This window comes from Electrona antarctica, assembly GCF_951216825.1.
Source record: "Electrona antarctica genome assembly, chromosome: 18".
Lineage (NCBI taxonomy): Eukaryota > Metazoa > Chordata > Actinopteri > Myctophiformes > Myctophidae > Electrona > Electrona antarctica.
The window spans coordinates 38,068,168-38,092,624 of NC_136799.1; the positions used below are offsets into that span (position 1 = coordinate 38,068,168).

A 24,457-nucleotide genomic window follows, 5' to 3' on the forward strand; every position below is an offset into this window, starting at 1 on the left:
GTATTGTGGAAGCCACAACTATGGCTCTCTCCCCTGTTCGCTTTGGTGTGAGATCTGTTCAAAATATCACATACCTATCACATGACATTGTGTTTGTACAGCCAGCCATGGCAGTGGAGAGACTGCAGTTCATGCTGAGAGATGTGCAGCTCATGAAAAGGTCCTTAGCTTTGTTTTGTTTCCTTGTCCGGAATTCTGTGAATTCTTCGTTAAAAGCAATCGCTAATCTATCGGGGATGTGATCTTCAAACTAAAGTGATCCTTTTAAGGATTTTTCCATTGACTGGGAGTCTGGCAGTGCCTCTGTTGAACGCAGACTAAAAACATTAACCGCAGTCTGCCCCGCTTCCAAAACCCCAACTCCCTATGGACCAGAGGGCTATTCTGAAGAAGGGAAGAACAAATACAACACAGGCACACTGTGGCCAATCTGGCCACATACATGCCACTATTGAGAAGACCCTCCCCGCCCCACCCACCCGCCCACCCAGCCCCTTTATCCAATTACACACTCATGTGCCATACAAATACGTTTAACCAGATACTCAGAGGAGCAAAATGACAGGGGACGAACACACAGGCAGAGACTAAACATTCAGCACCAGTAAACAACTGTGTACACACACCCAGACTCCCAGTGATGTGGTATACATAAGGCAAACAGACAGCGATACTGACGCTCTCTCCCTCACTCACACACACACACACACACACATTCATACACACACACACACACACACACCATACACTGAACAAAAAGCATTCCACTGTAGTGACAGCAATGCTGACTGGCATTCAGCAGGGCGTCTCATAGGCTCCTGTAGTCACAGTCCTCTATAGGGTTAATACCGTACACGCACGCACCGCCATTGAAGCCCTGATACACACTCACTGGCTGCTGCTTTCATGAATGACAGCCAGTGCAGTGGAAACGTTCCATTGTGTGGTGGTATCCGATAAATCAGTGAGTTAGGCCATGGAACAAATGGACTCGGCGCCACCGCCAGAGTCTCACGGGGGACGCCATCACGAGCCGGCGCCGCCTGAGCAGAGAGCAGAAGCGGCGCCACCACTTCACGGAGGACACCGTCGCGAGCCTACCAGGCTCGAATAGCATTCTCAACAGGGCCGAAAATTAAGGCCCGGCCTGGGCTAATGGGGTGGCCGAGGCCCCGTCTGGCTAATTAGCACACATTTTATGCCCTACCTGGCCCGAAAACGTGAATATTTTCGGGCCGGAAATATAACATATCCATATGAGAAAATAGGTCCATATATGGGCATTCCCAGCCGATGGCCTAATACAATCCCCGTTATGCCCATGTATGGACATCCCTGATGTTATCGATATTAAGCCCATATATGGGAATGTCAATATATGGCCAAATTGTGACAGTCTCGTGATAACCAGTGTGGTTGCCGCAACGCGAGTCACACTTGCAAATGAACCAAGTTGGTACAACACATGGATCTCCATATATGGAGCTGACTATAATCACCAGGATCTCCATATATGAAGATCACGACACTGACCTCATCAAACCCTGGATAGCCATACATGGTTTGACATACTAGATCTGCATATATGGAGCCGACCAGCAACTCTACATCTGACCTCACTGACACCAGATTAATAGTTTAACTCCTGCTTCTCAACTGTGCCATATTAAAAAGTTCTGTTGTTTAGGAGCGAGGTCGCTTCTCGCCCTCAGGGTGTCCTACTGGTACTTTTGGTACTTAAGTATATTTTGATGACAATACTTTTGTACTGTTTCGATTACAGGACAGAGTATGTCTACATTGCAGTATACTTTTACTTAAACAAAATGCGAGTACTTTTTCCATCACTGCCACAAGAAGTGGCCACATAAAAAACAGTTGTGTTCCAAATCATCCAAGGAATGTTACGCTACGGGGGCTCATCTCTGGACGCACAGAGCGCCTCCCTACATTCCTATTCCTAGAATGTGGGGTATGGACACTCTGGGTGTGTCCAGGCCAGGTGTTGAGGTGGATGTAGCCTCGAGGGACCAGCTGAGTCACACAGCTGTTCTTGGCTCACTGGCCCGTGATCAATAGACAAGGAGACAAGACAAACGCCAGGCGTGACACAGTGCATCCAAAAAGCAGTGGTTTTCAAACTGTCTGATCAAGTCAAGAACCCCCAGACCTCCCACCTGAAAATATCTTGTGCAAGAGACCCCCCATACAAGATTTGGGTTCTTACATTTGGGGGGGGGGGGGGGGGGGGGGGAATAGCTGATAAATAGGTATTTAGGTTGTTAAATTGGTTTTGATGCCATCTTAACCTTTGCAGTTCAGTTCACTGCAGCACGGCAAATCCATTTGCTGGAGGACAACACCAAAAAGAGTCCAGTTTCACGCATCTTTGACCAATTTAAATCCTAGTCTGAATTAATGAAACATATGGAATCCATTTGAGTCAATTACTAGTTGGACATATTTTATAGGGGCTACTGGACTAGGCCATATTCCCACACTGTGGTGTATGGAAAAAACAGTTGCTATGTGCCATTTCTCCAGTTGGCGTCAAGATGGACGTGTTTGTGTTGGCCCGGTGAGAGACCCAGAAGGATCAGGCTGGTTTGGGACCTATAGAGTCCTGCTCCTGTTACTGGCATGTTTTGAAGTCCCGAGGAAGTCCTGGGAGTGTCCGTGTCAGGAGCACGTCGTTAGTTACTCAGACTACAGCGAGGGCACTGCCCCCCCATGCCGACCTCCCGGGCGCCAGCGCAGTCAATCACAGAGACAAGGTGAGGACAGGTGCTGGCTAGCATACCACGCCAGTCTGCCACGAAGCTGCCTCACGTGTTTAAGACATTAACATCAATAGAGGCTGTAGGAAAGTGGAGTGCTCCTGTTTCTCTGTGAAGAAAAGGACATGGAAGATGAATGTCCAGATACGGAGGAAAGCGGAGAGATCGCATCCCTCTGGAAGTACTTTAGAGACTACAAAAAGCTGGGAGATGCGATGATAGATCAGTGAACTGCCGCGCTGGGGAATCCATCCCCCTGCCCATGTCGCGCACTGCCTGTAGCTCACGGCTCAGAGATGCACACAGAGGTTTTTGCTATCTTTAAGCAAAGATCACAGAGCCCAAGATTGCCGCGTTCAAAGACCTGCTCTGTGTCTCGGTTCTGACTACGTTTGAACTCCAGACTTTAGCAGAGAGGCCAAGATTCCAGGCTCTCTAAGATGTAGCTTTAACTGTAAAGTAAATATACAGAATGATTTATACACAAGACCACAGTCAGACCATAAAGACGTGATCTGAAACAAACATACATAACAAACTGTCAAATATTGGACACACGTTTCTGATGTAGAACACAGGAAATCAAACCGGATTCTGGAAAAACAATCAAATGGGTATTTTACGGGTGCAGGGCCCATTTATGGCCACAAAACACTCTCTAGGAACACAGTAGACTATTTGAATCTCAACAACCGTTAAGACCCGTTCCTTTTTCGTCTCCTAGCTGAGGAAATCCAGTAAATCACCTAACAAAAAAAGTCTTTCAGCGCAGACATGAAGTCATAGTTTCATACCAATCCAAGTGAAACACACTTGGAAATCCTGTAAAGTTGCACTTTCTGCAGCATCAGGCGGCTGGCTCAGAGTGAATACTTGGCTAAAGGTGAAGGCCCTGAAATGCATTTGTTGGAATGGAAACTTCATGCTAAGCTTCAGCTGTCATAAAACATCACAATCCAACTCACCTCCACGATGCTGCGAAGGTCCCGCACGTACATGCGCTCCGTCTCTATGATCTCCATGACGACCCGGTCCGAGTACGTCAGCTTCGGGTTGGGCGCCATGGTGTCTGCCACGACAGGCGACCCAGCGCCGTTGTTGTTCCACTGCAAGCGTATCACCCTGGACTCCAGCTGATCTTGCCACTGGGTGCCCCTCGAACCCCCAACGGCGGGGATCCCATCCCCTGCCTGCTCTCCGTGGCCTTCGGCCGGGCTCAGCTCCAGGTCTATGTCGTCCTCGCTGGGTATGGGCGGGGTGGACGAGGAGGGGAAAGCCGCCGTGCTGCCAAAGAGGCTGTGTCCGTCCCTGGACGAGTCGGAGGACAGCGTGGACACGAGGCTCACCGGACGCTCGCCTTCGCCCCCGCCGCTTCCACCGGGGGGCTCCGCGCACAGCCGGCCATAACAGTCGGGTCCCAGCAGGTCCACACCTGCCTGGTCATGTTCACTGGTGGAGAGGGGAGAGCACAGCAGAGGAGATTCTGGAGGAGGGAGAGAAGAATAGGAGAGAAAAAAAAAGAAATGGGGAGGTCAGTGTTTCTCAAACCTTTTAATTTTAAGGACTTCCAGTTTGGGATGCATTACGCCACTGCCCCTCATAACTCAGGGAGCGTCTATTTGTACGCGCTCAGAGTTACAGATGTGTAAGGGTCAATTTGGCTCCTGACTAACAATAGTTGAGCCAGGGGATCCCGTGAGACCCTTTAAGGATCCCATAGCGTCCCCGGGCCCCACTTTGAGAATCACTGGCGGAGGTAAGTGGCGAGTCAGACTCGGAATGAATTCGATACTCACTGGGAGAATAGGCTTAAAAATGTCTAAATTGGAAACAACGGAGACATTGTCCGCGGACGACTTCAGATCAATATAATTCATTCAAACATAGTAATTCAGTTGAGTTACTACACTGACTCCCAGCTGTAGAGTGCAGCCAGTAGTTTACTGTAAAAGGCCTTGTTCAAATCATTACTGACATTGCCTAATTACGACGCTGCACATTCTGTGGAAAACCCAGCCATTTCCTCTCGCTCCACTGACTGGTGAAGGCTTAACCTTAGAAAAACAGAGGGAGGGGAGCTGATGAGAAAAAAAAAGAGGGCAGGGGGACCAGGGCCTTTGTTTATATGTCTTTTTATTGGCCAACGTCTGAAATCAAGAGAAATGGAATCCATATACAGTTTCACATCCTTCCTGGCCAGATGGGAATGTTTCCCGCATAAACGTTCCCCAAATATATGAAGTCATTGCGGTATGACATCGGAGCGGTCGGTGGCCACTGTGCATAGCGCTCGATTTCCTTAAATATTTGAAAGGTCTACGGGTCAAAACCATTTTGCAAAGTCTAAAGAAAAGGATTTTTTTGTCGTGCAATTCGACTTGAGACTAATAAATGTCTATTTATTTTAATTATTTTTTGCTTAAGTCAAGTCTGCGATTATTACCAAGTGGAGAAAACGGGTTGATAAGCCTAATTTATGCTCCGTTACACGATGCCGTGTGAGACGTCGGGAATAGCAGACCTTCAAACTCACAGCGTGCCGCAACGCGTTGTGAGCCTCTAGGTCTGATATTTTCAGCTTAGATCTGCTATTTCTGATGCGAGCCGCGGTCGTACGATGAGGTATGAATCAGGCTGTGGCCTGCAGACAGACTATGTCATCATGGGCATGTTTGGAACAGGTTCTCTTACAGCACAGTGTAGCAGTGATGACAAATTGTAGACTTAATGATTAAGGCGGTAGTTATGTACGTCACTGGCAGGCAAGCAACAGCAACAACACAGGCCTGTTGCTGCAGAGATAAGCAAGGACACAGCGCCTTAGGAAGCATATGATCCTCATCGGACAACATAACATATCGTATATCATCTAATGTAAATAATGAACCAAACTTTCCAGGACGAGGGGAAAGAAAATGTCTTTGCACATTTCTAATAGAGAAATAAACAGAATCAAACTTCCTCTCTATTTATGGCCACACGCACACACTTCCCTCCCGGCATCTTTAAACTTTCCATGAGTCAGTACTGAGCTCACTGCATTCTGTACCGCTTGGCCCACAGTGCACAACAATCCAGTGCGATCGGCATCAACAGCGTTCCCATGCCAAGCCTCTCGGAGGGCAGCGGATGAGCTGGCAGGCCGAGTGACCACTTGAGAAACGCAGGGTTAAAGCTCCATGACAAACCGTGGGTTTGGCCTGGGGCCAGCAGGAAGGGAGTGTAGTGGGAAGCGGCTGTACGCACTCACTCACTACACCACTGCCGGGAGTTAGAACGAGGACGCTGTTTTCCCTCACTACTACTCCCGTCTTGTCTTTACTTTTGGTTTTGAGTTGTTCTGAGTCAGCCATTTCGAAGCTCCTTCGCGCTATTTCTCCCACTCCTCCTCCAGCTCCACTCGAAAAAGATGCTGTGGGTATAGCACATGGGCGACTCAGCAAGCTGTAACCAGATTCACGTTAGCCAAGTTTCAGTCTGAGCGCACCGGTTCACAACTCTGTTTTAGACAGACAGTTTGTCTGGCCTACAGAGCACCTATAAGATTATTCTGAATTGTCTACTGTACACACTGCCATACTGAATAAACTTTAGATTTTATTACTTAGTATTGCTATGTTTCAACTAATTACACCTGTTTTTTTACATCTTATTTATTGTTTTTATTACTGTTAGCACAGTCTGGCAGAGCATGTCAGACCAACATTTCACTGTGCACAACATTCTTCTTGAATCTTGACCTACCAGCTGATAGTAGTCCCAGCGTGGTCCCAGCTCAAGACAAGACCAGACATAACAAACAAACTGCCCTGTGCTAAAGCACGAACACTGTTGGAAACCATGCCTTATCCAGATGTACGCATGACTTACTGTAACAGTAAACACTTACAGTAAAGCCACACCAGCAGCTCTGCCACTTAAAGCCACAATCCCTACAATGTTTCATGTCCTACCTGGCATATGAACCAGATCTCCCATTCTATCTCTAGTGATTCTGTCGCTCTGCCAGGACAAAATCCCTGCTTGGCCAGGGGATATATTGTGCTTCCCTGCTTAGCCATGCGGATATATTTTGCTTCCCTGCTTGTCCATGGGGATATATTGTGCTTCCTTGCTTGTCCATGGGGATATATTGTGCTTCCTTGCTTGTCCATGGGGATATATTGTGCTTCCCTGCTTGTCCATGGGGATATATTGTGCTTCCCTGCTTAGCCATGCGGATATATTGTGCTTCCCTGCTTGGCCATGAGGATATAGATACAGTATATTGTGCTTGAGCTTCTGGCAGTACTACTTGTCAGCCAGTAGGTGTCAACAGTCAACACCAAGGGCAAAATGTCTCAATGGAACAGAGGAGTTAGTCCACCTCCAACCGCTGCACATGTACTATAGTTGTATTAGCAAACTATACAGATGGTTAATTAAGATGTTTTATCAATTAAAATAAGTCCCAGATTGCAGTTTTGAGTCCCAGTTCTATACAGACGGACACCCAGCCTCATACCACATGCACCAAAATGCGTATTTTGCCCAAGCCCGCTTCTGTCAGCATGTCAACCTGGTTTTCAATGTTTTTAATGCCAACATTGACTTGTTTTCAATGTTGAGTCTACATGGCCCATTAACCCACATCCCAACGTGGTGATGTCGTCCCCTATACTCATAATGTGTTGTAGTGGGAGTTTCCTCCCACTACAGTGTCACTTGCTCAGGTGAGAATGTCACCCCGATAGTCCGAGTGCACCACACACACATACACACCACTAGTGTGAGGCTGTGAGTGCAGCGCTGTACCAGTCCACTGAGTGACTTTGTTGAAACAGGCATTGTGGAGGAATGCAAATGACCTTGTAAACATGTGGGTGGCTGATAAGCGGAGGGCTAGCTGGCCCACTGCGCTGCAGGGCCAAGTGTTTCCATCCTGCTGCACTTCATCAGGACAAAGAGGGTGGACCTCATGATCAGCTCCAAGTCTGAATCAGTGTTGCCATTCCATTGTTTTTCTGTAAAGTCACTTGTAAATATTGATAGTAGCGAGTTGCGGTTTTGGCAGTTTGTTTGCTTATTTGGGCTTTCTTCCTAATGTTGGTTTAAACCAGTGGTTCTCAAACATTTTCATGTCAAGGACCCTCAAATTAATATGCATTTGTCCACAGACCCCCATCTGAAAAGATTTTGTGCCAGGGACCGCCATAGAAGATGTGTGTATAAAATGTCTACAGAGGCTGCCTGTCGAAGGTATAGTGGGAGTTTGTTCCACGCCGCCGGCCCGTAGAAGCAGAAAGCTGCTTCACCGTGTTTTTTAGTTGCCATTTTTAGGCACATCGATCAGGCCAGCAGTGGAGGACCTGAGGGGGGCGGTTTGGGATATATCTAGGCAGGCAGACGTGTAAATGGTGCATTTATATAGCGCCTTTATCCAAGGCGCCTTACATGCAAGGCACCACCAACCAGCACATCAGGAGCAATTAGGGGTTCAGTGTCTTGCTCAAGCACACTTTGACACTAACTCTGGGGGAGCCCGGGTTCGAACTGGCAACCTTGCGGTTGCCATTCAGCCACTCTACCCCTGAGCCACCGCCGCCCCGACGTGTAGGTAGGAAGGTGCGAGACCATCGAGAGCTTTATAAACAAGGGAAAGAATTTTAAAATCAATTCCAAAAACAACCGAAAGCCAATGCAGTGAAGCTAAAACTGGAGTAATATGTTCTCTCATCTTAGTTTTAGTTAAAACTCTGGATGGATTGATGTTGTGGAACACATTCCAATCAGACAACAAACAGATGTTCTGCCCGGTGCCACTTAGCGATGTCAGCATCTGCCAACGGTTATCCCTGATCCATCCCCGAGGGATCCACCACTGGCACTACCCTGTTCATTACCCCCACCCCCCAATGGGCTTTAAACACAAGCATAACATTCTGCCACGCTCAAACAACATTCCATTTACTGACAACACGTTTTAAATTGGATTAATTAGTAATAATTAGGGCGCCCGACTAGCTGAGCGGTTAGGCCACATCCCACATGGAAGTAAATGCTCCAAGCAGCCAGTCTCTGGTTCGATTCCTGGCTGGTCAGACTGTTTGCTGCATGTCATTCCTTTACTCTCTTTCCCCCTCTCTTTCCCCCCCATTTCCTGACTCTATCCACCATCAAATAATAAGACCCATATTATACTTTGTGATACGGTGGTGTCGAAGCGGAAATAGCCGATTTACACGCAGCGCGATATGTTGTGATCTTGTAGATCTGGTATTTTAGCAAATTCTGCAAATCTTGTGTTCATGTTCAATCATGTTCACCTATTTCTCCTAATGGGGATGGCAGGTTGAAAGTGGTAAAAAAAAAATAACAACATTTTGAATTTGGACCAAGTTCGATTAGAGAAAAAAAAGCAGTCTCTCACCCATTCTACTGATGCCATGGGTTTTTGCCAATAAGCATAAAGAACAGCTGATCCGCTGTCTTTTTTACCAGCTTAGGAAAGAGAGAACAAACGACTTCAAGCCAATACATGTGTTTTGTACAGATCTCTTGCTCATAGTCAAAACAGAACATCTCCTCACAGGTGCACACATTCTTAGCGTGCTTCAGGGTCTCTCACACACACACACACACACACACACACACACATACCCTAACATTTCATCTCACAGGTTTCAAAAGGGTGATAACCGTGTGTCAACCGCATAATCGGTACCTTTTAACACTTTAATGGTAGATATTTGGGCAATGCACACAATTGCCACGCAGATCAGTTGCTAAGCGCCGACGGAAAAGCAGACAGCCGATGTACAGGATAGATAGAAGTACTCCTTTTTACTCAAGTAAAAGTAGCAATACCAAAACATGAAAATACTGTTAACTTGCAGATTAGCTACTTTCAAATAGCTGAAGTATAAAATAGGGCTTAAAGGGGAATAGCACTCATTTTCAACATTATTGAAACGATGAACAATGAACTATGTCATTATGTCAATATACCTTATTAGACTAGGTTTTCACATAATAATTTTGGAAATATTCAAATTTTCCCCTTACGCACAAGATCGGTATCGGCCATCAGCCAATCATGAGAAAAGCCTGATTGGAGCATCCCTAATAATAATTACATAAAAGAAGAAATTGGCCTCTGACATGTAATGGAGATTTTTTTTTTTTATGATCAAGTAAAGTGAATGTACCTCAAAATTCTCAGTAAATGTACTTAGTTACTTTCCACGACTGATAAGAGGGGGTATGGTTTTATCTCCATACAGATGGGACATGTGTAGGCAGGACCAGTAGATTTGAGGACAGATGGTGATCCAATGCATCTAGGCCGTGTTGCAATGGCAGAGAGGACAAAGTTGCAAAATGTTCTTGCATGTCGCCTAGGAGTGGGTGATTTTCCAAACTTTCCATAATCCTTTGGAAGTGTGGATTTGCAAGAATATTTGCATTTTTTATGAATAGCTCCTGGTCCTTCCTTCCCAGCCGGTCTATCACCATGTGTGCTGTGCTGCGCTGCATGAGAGTTTGGAAAGGAAATGTTCATGAGAGCTACTATACTAAGTACATGTTCCGAAATACTAAAATATCATCCATAGCCAAGTTGTGGACTCAAATATCGACAAACCACAATTTCAGGCCAAACACAAGACAAAACCCCTATTTGTTTCAACCTGGCATGTAATCATTAACTCAAAGACATAACCATTAACAAAGTCAAGGTGAGAGAGATAGTATAGTATTTAGAGACTACACGTCAGACATCACATTAACCTCAATAACTCAATGACAGAGCTTTAGAAGTCAACTTTTTTTTGTGTAACAGCTTAGATGCTTATAGGATAAGCTTCATATTGTATGAATGTTGTTGCTTAAAAAGAAAAAAAATGTTAGAAATTCCAGACAGTATTCCCTCTTAACCCCTCATTACAATTCTTCAAATTCCAGTTTGCCGCCTGTTAAGCGCAGGTTAACATTACAGACAAAGGCATGTTAACGCTACAAGCAGGAGCTCTGCTTCTTCTCTTTGTTGCTTCCCCAAATCCACAAGCCCCTGGCAAGTGGTTGGCTTTAATGGAGCGTTGCTATAGGCTACTGCAGTCATTCCCAAACAATGGGACAGGACCCAGTTTTGGGTCACAGACTCGCTTTTATGGGTCGCAAGTAATGTTGTTTCCTACATTTATTTTATCATTATTTCCACAATAAAAAAAATTATATATAGATATAGATGAGAGAGAGAGAGAGAGAGAGAGAGAGAAATTCTTAAATGTAAATAATCTATTAGAAACGTTCTGTGAAATGAAAAGAATTGCAAATGCTTTGTGGTTAATAATTCATAATGATTTTTTGTAAAGTTGGGTCCCGGGCCGAGGAGACTCCAAATCGGGCTACTGCACAGCATACATCTCATTAAACCGTGCGATCAATGGAGTGTAGAACCAGTCCAAACGAAACAGTGTCACACTGCAATCTGATTTATTAGAGCCCAAAGTCTGGAAGCATATTCCCCCAATGGGGAAACATGTCAGCGTGAGGAATAGCCTGGGTGATTTAGTGTGAACGCTTCAGTCTCAGGGTAGAAGGATAAAGCTGTGTTTTCATAGCCGACGGCAGGTAAGACGTTCACCCACAGAGTGCCGTACGGGGGGGGGGGGGGGGGGGGGGGGGGGGTCTGGGGGTGCTTGATGAGTAACTTGTCTAGAAACAGATGTAAAGTCTACGATTGTTTCCATTCCAGGCTCGAGTTCTCCGACAACCGGCAACTCAGCCGGCTGATATATTCGTCTGACGATGACCTCATGGTTATATGCAGTGTGTTCCCTAATAAGGCAGTGGCAGAGGTATAGAAACGGAGGCTCTGAAATGAACACCTCTCAGCAGCACCTACTTATTAGTCTCTCTCTGGGAGGCAACAGCTCCTTGTAAATGACAGTGATTTGTCTGTCATAGACTGTCTTATTAGCCAGGCCTTTATGTCACGGATACAAAAGACCTCCTGCCTGTGTTATGGAAAAAATGTATAACCCATGTAATGACGATATTTGCACGTCTTAGGCAATGACAGGAGAGTAGCAAATACGTTACTACCGGTATGCTCCTCCACTGTCGTGTTCTTTGGAATGCAAAAAGACGTAAGTGTTCCAACCACTGCAATGCACTTTTTACCACAGAGTTGTTCCCTGGCTGTATCCCAGCTGCAGTTAGTCCAATAATGCTGGACTCCTACTGTAACAAATAGGCTACAATGGTCAAACTTTATAATATCATGGACAACCAGTTTGGCATGCATTCGTTCACAGACCCCCAGACCCCACTTTGAGAAGCACTGGGCTACACAACGTAGGTCGCATATAGCGCCAGTGTTGGCTGCTCTAAAAGGCTGTCACTCGCCTAGTGGTGAGAGGAAATAATGTACACTCCTACTCCATGTGTCTGTACCACCGGAGCTTTGCATGGTAGATGTTGTCGTAGGCGTCGTTGGTTCCTCGACCTTGACCCTCATTTGCTTGGAAATCAAAGGACCCTCAGTAACACTAGAAATGCTGCACCCAAGCCACGCGCTCTGAATAAGCATAGGGTGAACCACTTGGGCTGAAACACTTTGTTGTGTGATGTAATAGCAAACATACAAGCTCACATGCGATGTGTTGTCAGATCTGCCCGCTATTTCGGAATGTTTAGAAATTTGCGTAATTTGTGAAATTTTTTCTGACAAATTGGGATGTCAGGTTAAAGACTATTGTGACATTAACCTTTTGACTGGGCCAAAAACAAAAGTCCAACTCCAAGTTTCAAACATATAATTGTTATCACTGTGGCAAACAAATCCAGATTGTATCCCATTCATGCTGTGTATAGTTTAGAAATGTATTGTTGCTGATGCATGAGCACAAGTGTGAGATCGGGTGCCAACTAGTAACTGCAGGTAGAGGAGTCATACAGGTGTGTCTCGTACTAGTTATGAGGACAGGTCAGTCATACGGGTGTGTCTCATACTAGTTCTGAGGACAGGTCATCTACTGGTGCTTTCTCATCATTATTAAACATTGAATCACAAAGGTTGGCAAGATTGGAGATGAGTTGAACAACATTGATGAGTTCAGAGAGGAGGTTGACTGGAAGTTCTCACCTCATGTTCCATCAAGCTTCTTAACAGGATGGAAGAGTTTCATCATCGCAGTCTTTAAGCCTTAAGGTAATTTATATATCAGGACTTGTTCAGACTGGCAGACTAAATCCTGCCCAAATCTGATTTACTCACCAGATTGAACATTGGAGTCGGGTTGGTTTTATGTAGTTGATTTACAAATATCCGTTTCCACGTTGTTTTACACTGATCAGACTTACAAGCAGCCTGATTCGGCTCTGGATTGGCCAAAAATGTAATTTGGGCTGCCAGTCTGATCATAGCATAAGCATTTTTGAGTGGTGCAAACCACTCCAACAACCAGCTTTGTCTGTACCCGTGTACCCGTGTATGTACCCGTGTACCTGTGCGTGGGACACCAAAAAATGAGCATGGTTGCTATGATTAGTGTGTGACGTCACTGCACCACTCACACAGGTGTGATTTTTATTATACTCAGTGAGTCTTTTGAACCATTCCTATACCGTTTTTGAACGTGACTTGTGAATTATTGTTACCAATACACCTTACGTCATGTTTGTTTCTTATCACTAAATCCAACTTGGTATTTTGTTTGAGTCTACTTTATTATGCCATCATTTTTATGTAAAGTGTGGCAATAAAACTGTCCCATGCCAGCAGCTACTTCATGTGGAGTAGTTTGCATCAGGATCTGAATCTACTTTGCATGAACTGATCAGTTAGACGTTATTCGTAGCAACAAGTTAACAACATGTGTGTTGCAAATTGCAACCCACAGTGAACGTCATGCTGTAGCTACAGTTGTGGCTTGTGGTTTCGTCAGAGAAGTACAAGTAAACTTTAATTAGAAAGCATTTTTCAAAAAATAGTTACAAGGTGCAAACATCACAATACATAGAAATAATGACGAATAAAAGTAAAAAAAGAAACAATATAAAACCCATTATAAACCCTTAGTTTTGAGTCTAAAGTGTTTTTGGGAAAGATCTCACATTGGCAAGTGGATGCCGTGAGATGTAGAGCCGGGCCAGGCTCAGGCTGTGTAGTGCTTTCTAAGTGCTTAAAAGGATTTGAAAATCAATTCTACAACGGGCAACCGGTGCCAAATAGGAGAGGCCACTCTGAAGCTCGATTCACACTTTATCGCACGAAAATAGGAGACTTACAACCTCAAAACGTGTCATGGATGCGACGCGTTGTGAGCTTGTAGTTTTTACCGTGCGACACAGTCGTGTGACGCTGGAGCATAAATTTGACTTGACACATACACACACACACAACACACACAACACACACACACACACCACTGCCCTTCTGAACATGTGCATTTGCGTCAGTGTCACAATTCCTTTTCCAGCGCGGACACGAACCACAACGATAAACACCCGCAGCTTGTAGGGACTCGGAGGAGGGGGAGAACTAACCCTACAGCAACGACACAAGCCTTTACCTGCCTTGCACTTTAACCCTGGCTTCAGGGTACATGTTCACCTATTCACGCCGACTCAGGAATCAAAAGGTCATATTGTGCTACAGCTCACAGTGAGTCACAGCTAAGACGACACCACTGTGTTGCGTACTGCCCACCAGGCAGACACTGGCTTGATCATGTTACAATAATGATGAATATGCCTGGAAAAACCATAAAAGACGCTTACACCTTGTTGACTCACAACATTAATACAATTGGGTAAACAGAGAGGCGATGCCTCATGCCAGTGCATGGCACGCAAAAGCCTCCCTGATAACCCACTGCTGTTCACTTCAGACACTTCTACAAGACATGATTAGTCTGGGAATGATGGGTCTACAACACAAACACTAGTCTCTTCATCAGGATTTATGTCTCCAATAAAAACACTCTAGTCCACACGGTCCCGACAGACAAAATACAATAAAATAAAATAAAAATAACGTCACTGGGACATTCCTGACGTCCGTGCATCTGGTTCTCCTTACTGTGTGCTCTCTCACAGAAGTCACCATATTGTGGAGATTCCCCACCACCAGTCGGTCATAAACACAACTTTCTCCTTCCACATTAAAGCCTGTCGTATGACGGTGAAGCATGGATGAAATAGCAATAGCCGATCTAAACTAAACTAGCAACACACCGCCACGTCGTACTGTAAAGTATGCATTAATGCAAACAAGAATTGGCTCTAACAGCTCATGCCTTTCTTGTGTGGTATTGCCATTTACGTAGTAGACCAAGAGGGGGATGGGGGATGGTGGGCGGGCGGTGGGGAGGGCTTCTCACAGCTTATAAAAGCAGGCGTTAATCAGCTCACTCATCATCTCAGAGGCAAGGGGACCCGGCGTTAAACGGTTTTCCTTGGGGATAAAGAAGGAATCATGTTTTGCACCACATCTCAATAAAGCTTTTCCGATTCCCTCGAGACACACCCGCCCGCCCCCACTGGCTCTCTACACCCACGGAGGTTGATTTAGGATGGAGAGAGGGAGAGAGAAGTGGGGGGAGGTCCAAATTCAACTGAATTTGAATTGAATTGGGAGAGAGATGGAAGAGAGAGAGAGGGCAGAGAGAGAGAGAGAGAGAGAGAGAGAGAGACGGCGAGAGAGAGGTGGGCCGGGGGTAGTTTGTAGTTTATCCCCTTGTGAAGGGCTCCTCCCCACCTGACAACGGTGAATGGCTGCCCCTCAGGAGTGCAGGGGGCACATGCACAGAGGGTGACAGAGGATTAGGGTTCGAGTCCCTGCAGACCATTATCACGCAGCGGGAAACACAACAATAATGACAATAACAACTGATGCCCCCCCCCCACCGACCCTACAGGCAGTGGAGGATGAGGCAGTTTTGAAAGTTTCTGCTTCCGACACCTCTGTGACTGGATTTTGTTTTATCAACGCCTCCCTGTGACCTTGCGAGGACCTTTACATACCACGTTAAACCACCTGAACCCTTACAACCTTATTCTGGGGCAGATATTCACCAAAAATAGAGAGTCTACAAGCTCACAACACTTGTAGATTGGCTATTTTCGGCAAAGAGATTGATAGATTGTAGAGGGAAAAAATTGGATGATCAAGTTTAGAGCCCTGGGGGACTCCGGTGGTTTAAGTGGTTAATAGTTAACATGAAGGTCAGTAAATAAACCACTGTGGACAAACGGGGACTAGGCACACATACATGCATGTTGGACTTGCATTCCACAACAGACACGGTAAAAATATTTTGTTGGGAATTTTGGGGGGAAATTCCTCTGTTCAAAAGTGAAAGTACTGTGTGATTGATGTGGGTTGAAATTGCAACTCAAATTATTGTATTTTGTGAAACAACCACAAAGGCATTTTTATTTTATTTGATCTGGGTCATAAAAACTGAAAACTGAACCATTTACTGTACATCACAGACGCATTTTAAAATCGTTATTATTGCATGATCTGCCACAGTGGAAATGAACCCAAATGTTGTTATAATGCTAAAATGATTGTTTAGACATAGAATTTGAGATAGTATGTGTAGCCATGGGTTTGGTGTGGTTAAGGTCAGGGTAAGTGTCTGGGAGCTCAATGAGATAGTGTGACCTGTAAGTTAACTCCCTGTAACTCCCAGGATTGGAGGCTGGAGCGTGTCGAAATTGGTTATCTGTTCAGATTCAGAAGCCGTGACCTACATTTTTTCCCCGTGAATTACTATTACTATAGTGGCTGCTGAACTGTAATCTTACCATAAAAACATAGGCACGACAGAATATGCTTAAGCGCCAGGAAGCGCCAGGAAGACTCAAACTTGTAATTTATACCAATAAAAGTCGAGATTTGAAAAAGGTTTTCCCGACACCTTTCAAAGAGGCCGAGTCAATCACTGCAATAAAGACAGGCTGGGGATCTCTCCAAAGTACCTGTAAAGATAAAGCTAACTCAAAAGGCTCACGTTTAATCCTGTGAACTTCTCTTGTGCTCTCGGCCTCCGGATCTTAAAGCTTCCCGCCGTGCCCACTGACCTCAGTCCATAGGCATGTCTTAAAGCTTCCCGCCGTGCCCACTGACCTCAGTCCATAGGCATGTGATGATCCACTTAAGGAAGGGCCGCCACGCAACACGCCTATACCCCACCAAGAGGCCCCCTGTCAGACCTGGGGCCGGTCCACACTCGCAATTCCTCAGGACAACACACACACACATACATACACACAGATGCACGTGCACTAGAGCCCGACCGATGCCCGAATTTTGAGTCTGATGCTGATCTCGATTTTGGGAGAGTCCTATAGACCACCGATTATTATTATTTTGACCGATATGTTGTCAAAAAGCGCAACAAGTAATTTGATTTGATTTTCTTTTTGAGAACATCTAACTAGAATATATTTATTTAAACACTTGCCCTGTTAACAAAATCAATTGTGAGCTCTTAGATCTTTTTTGAATTTTTACGAAATTACATGACCAAAATATATGGACTGAAAGGTTGAAAGTTGTAAAAAAAATCACACCCGTGTGAACTGAGTGGTGCAACTCCCCTCTCCCTCTCTCTCCCTCTCTCTCATTAGCAGGCAACAGTGCAGCACTATCTCTCTCTGTTTACGGCACAACAGCGCCACTTTTTCCCCTACTGGTACTCAGTCACACATAGGTTAACACGGACATTGCTGTTCCTTGGAGTGGTTGCACCACTCAAAAACAATGGGACAAATCAGGTGCGTAACTGCAGATACTGTTGTGTTGTCACAAAAGTCAAATAATGACATAATGGCGTGACCGATAGGTCTGGCTCTAACTCACACACGTACACGCACAAACACACCCACACAACATCTGGGGCCTGATGTAGTCCTGAGGTGCGAGTCCATTGTAGACTTTACCACCAGGCCGACAGTCCACAGCCATGCTACATTCCTGTTAGCACCTCTCTGGAGGGTCCACATGCACTGATGGATGCACTGACAGCTGTGTGAAGGGACACTGCCATCAGCGCACATGAACATCCATGTTTACTGTGATAGGAGGAGGAGGAAGAGATACAACTCCAGAGTCCAGCCTTCTTTTAACCAACTTTATAAATCCTTTTAATACAATAGTGTTGAGCAGAGCTAAAAAGGACTTTGAAGGACAAATATCACACCATCAATGGAGCGCTTTATTCAATGCGGACAAGCAAGTGCCTGTGATGTCCCCCCCCCCCCCCCCCCCCCCAAGGCTATCAGAACCCTGGACAAAGACAAGACAAAGCAGCCAGGTCAAAACTGTAAAGAGCCATTTTTGCTCAAAACAGAGCATACACTGACTGTCATTTAGCTGTTTGAACTTGTATAAGCGAGTGACAAATAGAAACTTTGAATATTGAATCTCACCAGCATCGTCGTGCAGAAGAGTGTTCAGACACTTTGTCAGAGGAGACGGTTTCACATGCGTTGTTCATTATGTACCCCGACACTTGAGCATCCACCGCAATGCAGAGGTTTTAGCTCCTATAATATATGTTTGGTGCATACCATACCATCATGGTAAATTGTGTTAAAACATTGCATAACACTTGACTGCGCCTAAACAGTTACGCAACAGGCTAGGAATGAGTCTTATAGATTCAAATGAGATTCTGAGAGGCCATCTGACAGCAGCCTGTAACTAATGTGTTTAATCCACTGGAAGACTTCAATGGGAGGAATGCTATTGTACAAGGCAGTAAAATCATTTACATTGAAATAAATGGCTTTTGTGGGGAGTGCAGGAGTCGACGGGCCGAACAATGAAATGAAATACAGTGACTGTAGTTCTGTACAAATTCCACAATATTACAATACACAGATCTACTTAAATATAGATGCAGAACCCGGTAGGCTGGTGGTGCAAATGTCCAACCCTAGTCGTTCAGGTTTTTCTGCTACAGCATCTCCTTAAAGCAGTAAGTGACTAATGCTACCCAGAAGTGGTTCTTTTCAAACCTTGTGTGCGCACTTAAGGCACACCAATGGGCAAGTCAAAATCTCAAGTCGCTCCTCAGTATTTACAGCGAAAATAGCAGATCTACAGGCTCACAATGAATTAATTTGTGAAGAAGAAAAAATTGTCACCCAAAATAGGGATGCCAGATTCAAAGTGGTTAAAGTGTTACTTTAACCATTATTATTACGGTACATAGTATAATCATTAATGATAATGTGTCTCACAGGACATCTGGACCCGTGTTGTGCCCACCATTTAGGAAGCACTGCTACAGCCCATTAAGCAGTGGAGGCGTTGCACAGTGTGTGTGTGTGTGTGTGTGTGTGTGTGTGTGTGTGTGTGTGTGTGTGTGTGTGTGTGTGTGGGAGGGAGGAGGGGAGGGGGGCTCCGGTTAACAAGCTCACTCAGGGGTGCAACCATCCCTGAATCCACAACCCCTATGCCCACTGGTCTGGAAAAGCTGCAGTCAATGGGGATGATCCATCCATCCCACAGGACCCTCTTTAAAGCTGTACATTCTGCAGACACAGACACATTCCATGCCCAGGGTTAAGTAGGTCAGAGGGAGCCCTTATCTATCGGCCGTGTGTTTGTGTGAGCAGCGCGGTGCCCGGCCCGCCTCAGGTTGGCTGCATTGGTGAAGTCAGCGCTCTTGAGCTGACAGACTGAGACCGGGACAGACGTCAGCTTTTGACATGGACATGTCTCATAGTTTGGGGTTTTAGAGGATGATTACAGTCGTACTGGTTTGGAGTGGCCATGAACAACAAAACAAACGTTTTAATGACAATGCAGCAGACTCACATTTGAGTAAAGTTAAAAAGAAAAGGCTAAGGACATTTTAGGCTTTCAATGACAATGAAGTAGGCATGAAAAGGGAAAAAACTTAAACTCTTAACTAGAGTCATTCATGTATGATTCTACATTAGGTGAGGTGAGGTGCGTCATGTACTGTAGCAGCGCTAAAATGTTTACATCATGCCAGCCACGGTGACATTACACGCATCGAGAAACCCCCCTGGGTTCTGTTTCAATGGCGTGGTCACTACACAAACCCTCTGGCTCTTGTGACTCCCTGAGGTGAGGTGGAACTAGATAGTCTCTTTAATTGTTTACCTTGACACAGAGCTGAGGCTTCCCCTTAACGCATGCATTCCTCCTGCCTCTTTAAACTACATCAACTCACCACCTCATGTGGACACAGCATTCCAGCTGTCCTGACTGAGTTTAAAGCTGCATTCCATAACTCTTTTTAGTGAATGAAACTTTACTTTGCCTAATCTGTACTCCCTGCTCTTATATTGAGAAATTTTGATCTGGTCGTACCAGAAGTGGAACTTCCCGGGGGTAAAAAAATGGTCAGTGGTTTACATTTCTGCACTCGCACAGGATACCCGGCTTTGAATCGCGGGTAGGACATGAATCTTACAGATTTAACCAACACCGATCCAACTCCAACTGGTCCACAAACAAACCAATCCAAAAATGTCTCAGCTACAAGTGGGTCTTGTCTTCTTGAGTAAAGATGTTAGGCGAGTTTTGAGTTTGGAAACGAGCTGTGAGAACATGCACCCTGAGAAGCTATGCGACCTTTTAACGGACGGAGAAACACAAATCTTCACGAGGGCGGCACACGTTTTCCCCCCAGTGAGCGGCCTCTTTTGGCCACGGCTGAACCAAAGGGACGGGCGGAAAAGAAAAAGGGAACCATTGACACATCGGTATTCTCCAGCCAAAGTGGAAGTCAAGCGCCAAATGTGTTCAGTAGAGAGAGAAGGGCCAGAGAGAGAGAGAGAGAGAGAGAGGGATATGAAGGGGCGGTGGTGGGGGTGGAGAGGCACAATGTGGACATGCAGATACAAAGAGGCACTGTGTCAATGCTGCAGTGGACCTCTGATGCTGAAGATAATGAACAGTGAAATAATATGTAATTTGAGCGAGTGTCCCCCAGTGTACAGGGAGTTGTTGCACGATGGATTTGTTGGGGATTCCAACACTTTTCTGTTTTTATGTCTGGGTACACAGAGTTTTCAGCTGTTTAAAAGGAGGGGGGGGGGGGGGACTGGCCCGCTTCCACAGCCACACAAAGAGCCTCTCTACCAGCCTAGAAGACGTAGGAGGGACGTTCCACTGCTCACCGCTTCTTACATTTAAAGAAACGCTGGATTTCCTCTGTACTCTCACTTCCAGCACGTTTCCACTTACCTCTGCTGCACTTCAGCTGCTGGAATCAACACGTTGACCACTTTATAGCACCACATAGTACATGCACGTTCAAGCAAGAAAGCACAGTTCCGTCCATGAGAAAGAACTCACCAAAGATAATGTGTTAATGTGTGTTAATGCACGTCTGGCCATTTCTCAGGTGTACTTAGTAAAGGACCGCAGCGAGAGGCATGACTGTGTCCTTAATCTCTAAGATAAGGGTCTTACCTTCCCCCATTGGGCGCTGGTGGAGAGCACGGTGCGACTCCTCTGGCATGGCACTCTGGCCTCTGGAGCTGACGGGACAAAAAACAAACATTAAGCGTTGAGCGACACTTTAGCACTCCATATCAGGGTTTACTGTACATACATTGCAGCAATATTGATCTTTCACACATAGAGTTGTGAAAGCGCAGTCACAGAAACAATGCCGTTAGTTAATAATAAAACCTCTTATTAGGCGAGTCATAGTTCTCATGTCTTGTGCGTCATACGTTTTGGAGACCGCCTTAAAAGTCGAATGCTTTCCTCGAAGCCCACTTCGCTGAAGTGAAGTTAAAACTATCCAGGTCTTATCTGTATTGAAATGGGAAATTCTTCTCATTCCACTGCTTGCATAGCTACTCGCTAGCTTGTGTTGTCAGCCAGACACATGCCGACATATAGGACCCTGGGGCCATAGACGGCAGGCGTTTGAGACTGATCAAACCATTATTACACTGCGTCTCTATTTTGGGCTTGCATTTATCGGCAAAAAATGTTTGAATAGAAAAGAATTGTAGATCTACAAGGTAACAATGTGTTGCAACGAGACACGTTGTGAGGTTGTAGATCCGCTATTTTCACCATTTGTCGTACTACAAAAAGATGAAAGTCACTGAAACAGTAGCCTCGGAAACCCAGACGTTTTTATACTGAAACAGCTGTCTCCTCACATGGTAAATTAATCCAAGAATCCATGCAACTTTGCGCAACAAATAGATGAAATAACCTGTGCTTTATAAAAATGCTTGGCATATAATTTAAAAAAACAAAACGGATTCCATAAGACTAAATCAAATATAGATTGATTGAATACTTTATTAACAGTTTGCATGAACAAGCACAGGGAAGTACAGTACAATACAAGGTCCGCTAAAAGAATTATATAAGAGAAAGAAAGGCTTGATTCCGAAAAAGATAACATGTATTATGTAACAAGCACTTTCAGTAATTCATTTTGCGTTACATTGAAGGAATTTTCCCATCATCGATATTTCAGCTGAGGCCGAGTTTAAAAGTTCATGCTCATCGGCTGCCTGGCACGGCTTCTTATCTCCGCGTCCAGCGAGTGTCACAGCAGAGCAAACCAAAGCGCTCACACAGTCCGTCACGTTTTTTTTTCTCCCTCTCTGGCCTCTTTACAGCAAATGAACACAGAGGACTGTGCCTGAGAACTTGTCTCCTGTGATTCCAAGTGAGCCTACAGCCTTTCAAACAGTCCCATACTCGGGCCAGGCACATCAGAGGAGCGGGAATTCTTGGCGGATTAAGACGGGCATTGTTCCCGAGTGCACCGCTGGCCAGTGGCCACTGTCCCGAGCTGACAGCCAGCCCAGTCGTCCTGGACAGTGGTGGAAAGTAATTAAGTAGATTTGTTACTCAAGTACTGTACTTGAGTAAGATTGAGGTATTTTTTACTTTACTTGAGTATTCCCATTTTTTTTTAATACTTTATACTTCTTCTCCACTACATCTCAAAGGCAAATGTTGTATTGTACTTTTTACTCCACGTCAAGTTACTTTGCAGATTTAGATTTAGAAAATAGACAATGTACAACTACAAGCTCACAATGTGTCGCATCACGATGTAAAAAGGTTTTACTAATTAAGACTTCTCACACCGCTACTTTTGTACTTAAGTAAATCTGAGTACTTCTTCTGGTCCCAGAATCCAGGCCGAGCCAAGCTCGCTGCCAAGGGCAGGTTTGTCAATTAAGATGCACAGGAAGAGCGAGGGGGTGGGGGGGAGGGAGGGAGACACTCACAGGGCTGGATGGATGTGCACATCGTGATCACTGAGCTGGTTGCCTGCAGCTGTGGACCGCACCAGAGGAAAGGATGTGTGCTAAGTCAGGAGGCTCAAGTAGCCAAGGAACACAGTTATTATCATTTATCCATCTTAAACTAGGGCATAACTTGTGAGGCACCATCGTTTTTTCTCATTGCAACATCAAAAGAAAATACACCGTGAAATCCAGGGCATTGATTTAACGCTGAGAGCATTTACACTCTCAGCGTTGATTTAACACTCTGAGTTTTACCGTGAAGGGAAAATGATGTTGTGAGCCAACTGAGCCGGAGTCTTTCTTGGGCTCTGTCAATGAAGAACTACTAGAATGACATTCTTACACAGTGAAGCCTTCCCCGACGCTCATTCTCCAAGTGAGGCCCATTGATTTCCAAGTGGTTTGCGGAGAGCCTGTACACACAGTGGGGAGGGTGTTGAGGTCAAAGGGCATGCTTTGAACTAGTCAAATCCCCACAACTATCCCTGCTGAATAACCAGACCAGAACTATGCTATTATCTTTCTGGACAGTGAGTGGCCAGGCGAGAAACAAGGGTTCTCAAAAGGTCGACAGTTCCTCAATCACTGCTGATGTTATTGTACTGCTGACAAATGCCTCTTAATCCGACCTTGCAATTTGTAGGTCGCTCTGCTCTGAATTGTTAAATGTAAATATTTTTCCCTCACATTGTTTCAATAAAAGCACATTTGTCTATGCGTGAGTAAACACACTTGTCCAGAGAAGTTAACTGCTTAAGCCCGACTATAATATAGTAATATGAACCCCGCTCCTTTGGGAAATGTTTTGGCACAACACACACACACATTTGTGAAATTTAACCCATTCTAGCCATTAGGAGCGGTGGGTGCCGTGCTACGGGGGTAGCATCCGGGGAGCAATAAAGGGTTAAGTGTTTTGCTCAGGGACACTTCAACAAGGACCAGGGGCCACCGGGCCAGGCCGCGAGACCCTCTGTTTCCCTGACGGCCTCTCTACCCATTCAGCTATGGCAGGCAGCTAAACAGTTCATCGCACGACGAATAGCCAATTTACAAGCTCACAATGTGTCACATCTTGTTACGCTGTGAGCTTGTAGATCTGCTTATTTTCACCTATGATGACATGCCCAACATTATTAGGGACGCCAGGTTTAAAGTGGTTGAAGATTTGTGAAAATGTCTCACTGCAAGGAGGACCCAGTATAAAGCAGAATAACTTTCAACATATGGACAGACTTCAACCATTCTAACTCATTATCCCTCATCTCCAGTTTGCTGAGCAATGGTAATTCCAAAAATCAGTGTTTTCCTAAGGAGGAGAGGGAAGCAGCAAGGTTATGTTCAAAGTCGTAAGGAAAACACTGCGATACAGGCTGACATTCATGTGGAGTAGTCTAGTCAGCCACCTGTGC

At 45.3% G+C, this 24,457-nt stretch overlaps 1 protein-coding gene across 1 annotated transcript in view; it reads right to left on the bottom strand.

Annotated features, from left to right (window-relative positions):
• The window catches only part of LOC306941884 (pleckstrin homology domain-containing family G member 3-like), a 52,194-nt gene that overhangs the window by 22,491 nt on the left and 5,246 nt on the right, over positions 1–24,457 (bottom strand). The window contains exons 2-3 of the mRNA XM_079527524.1: positions 21,226–21,293; positions 3,743–4,260 (exon numbers count right to left, since the gene is read on the bottom strand). Of these exons, the coding sequence (XP_079383650.1) occupies positions 3,743–4,260; positions 21,226–21,274 (567 nt within the window). The 5' untranslated portion in view covers positions 21,275–21,293. The remainder of the gene's footprint in view (positions 1–3,742; positions 4,261–21,225; positions 21,294–24,457) is intronic.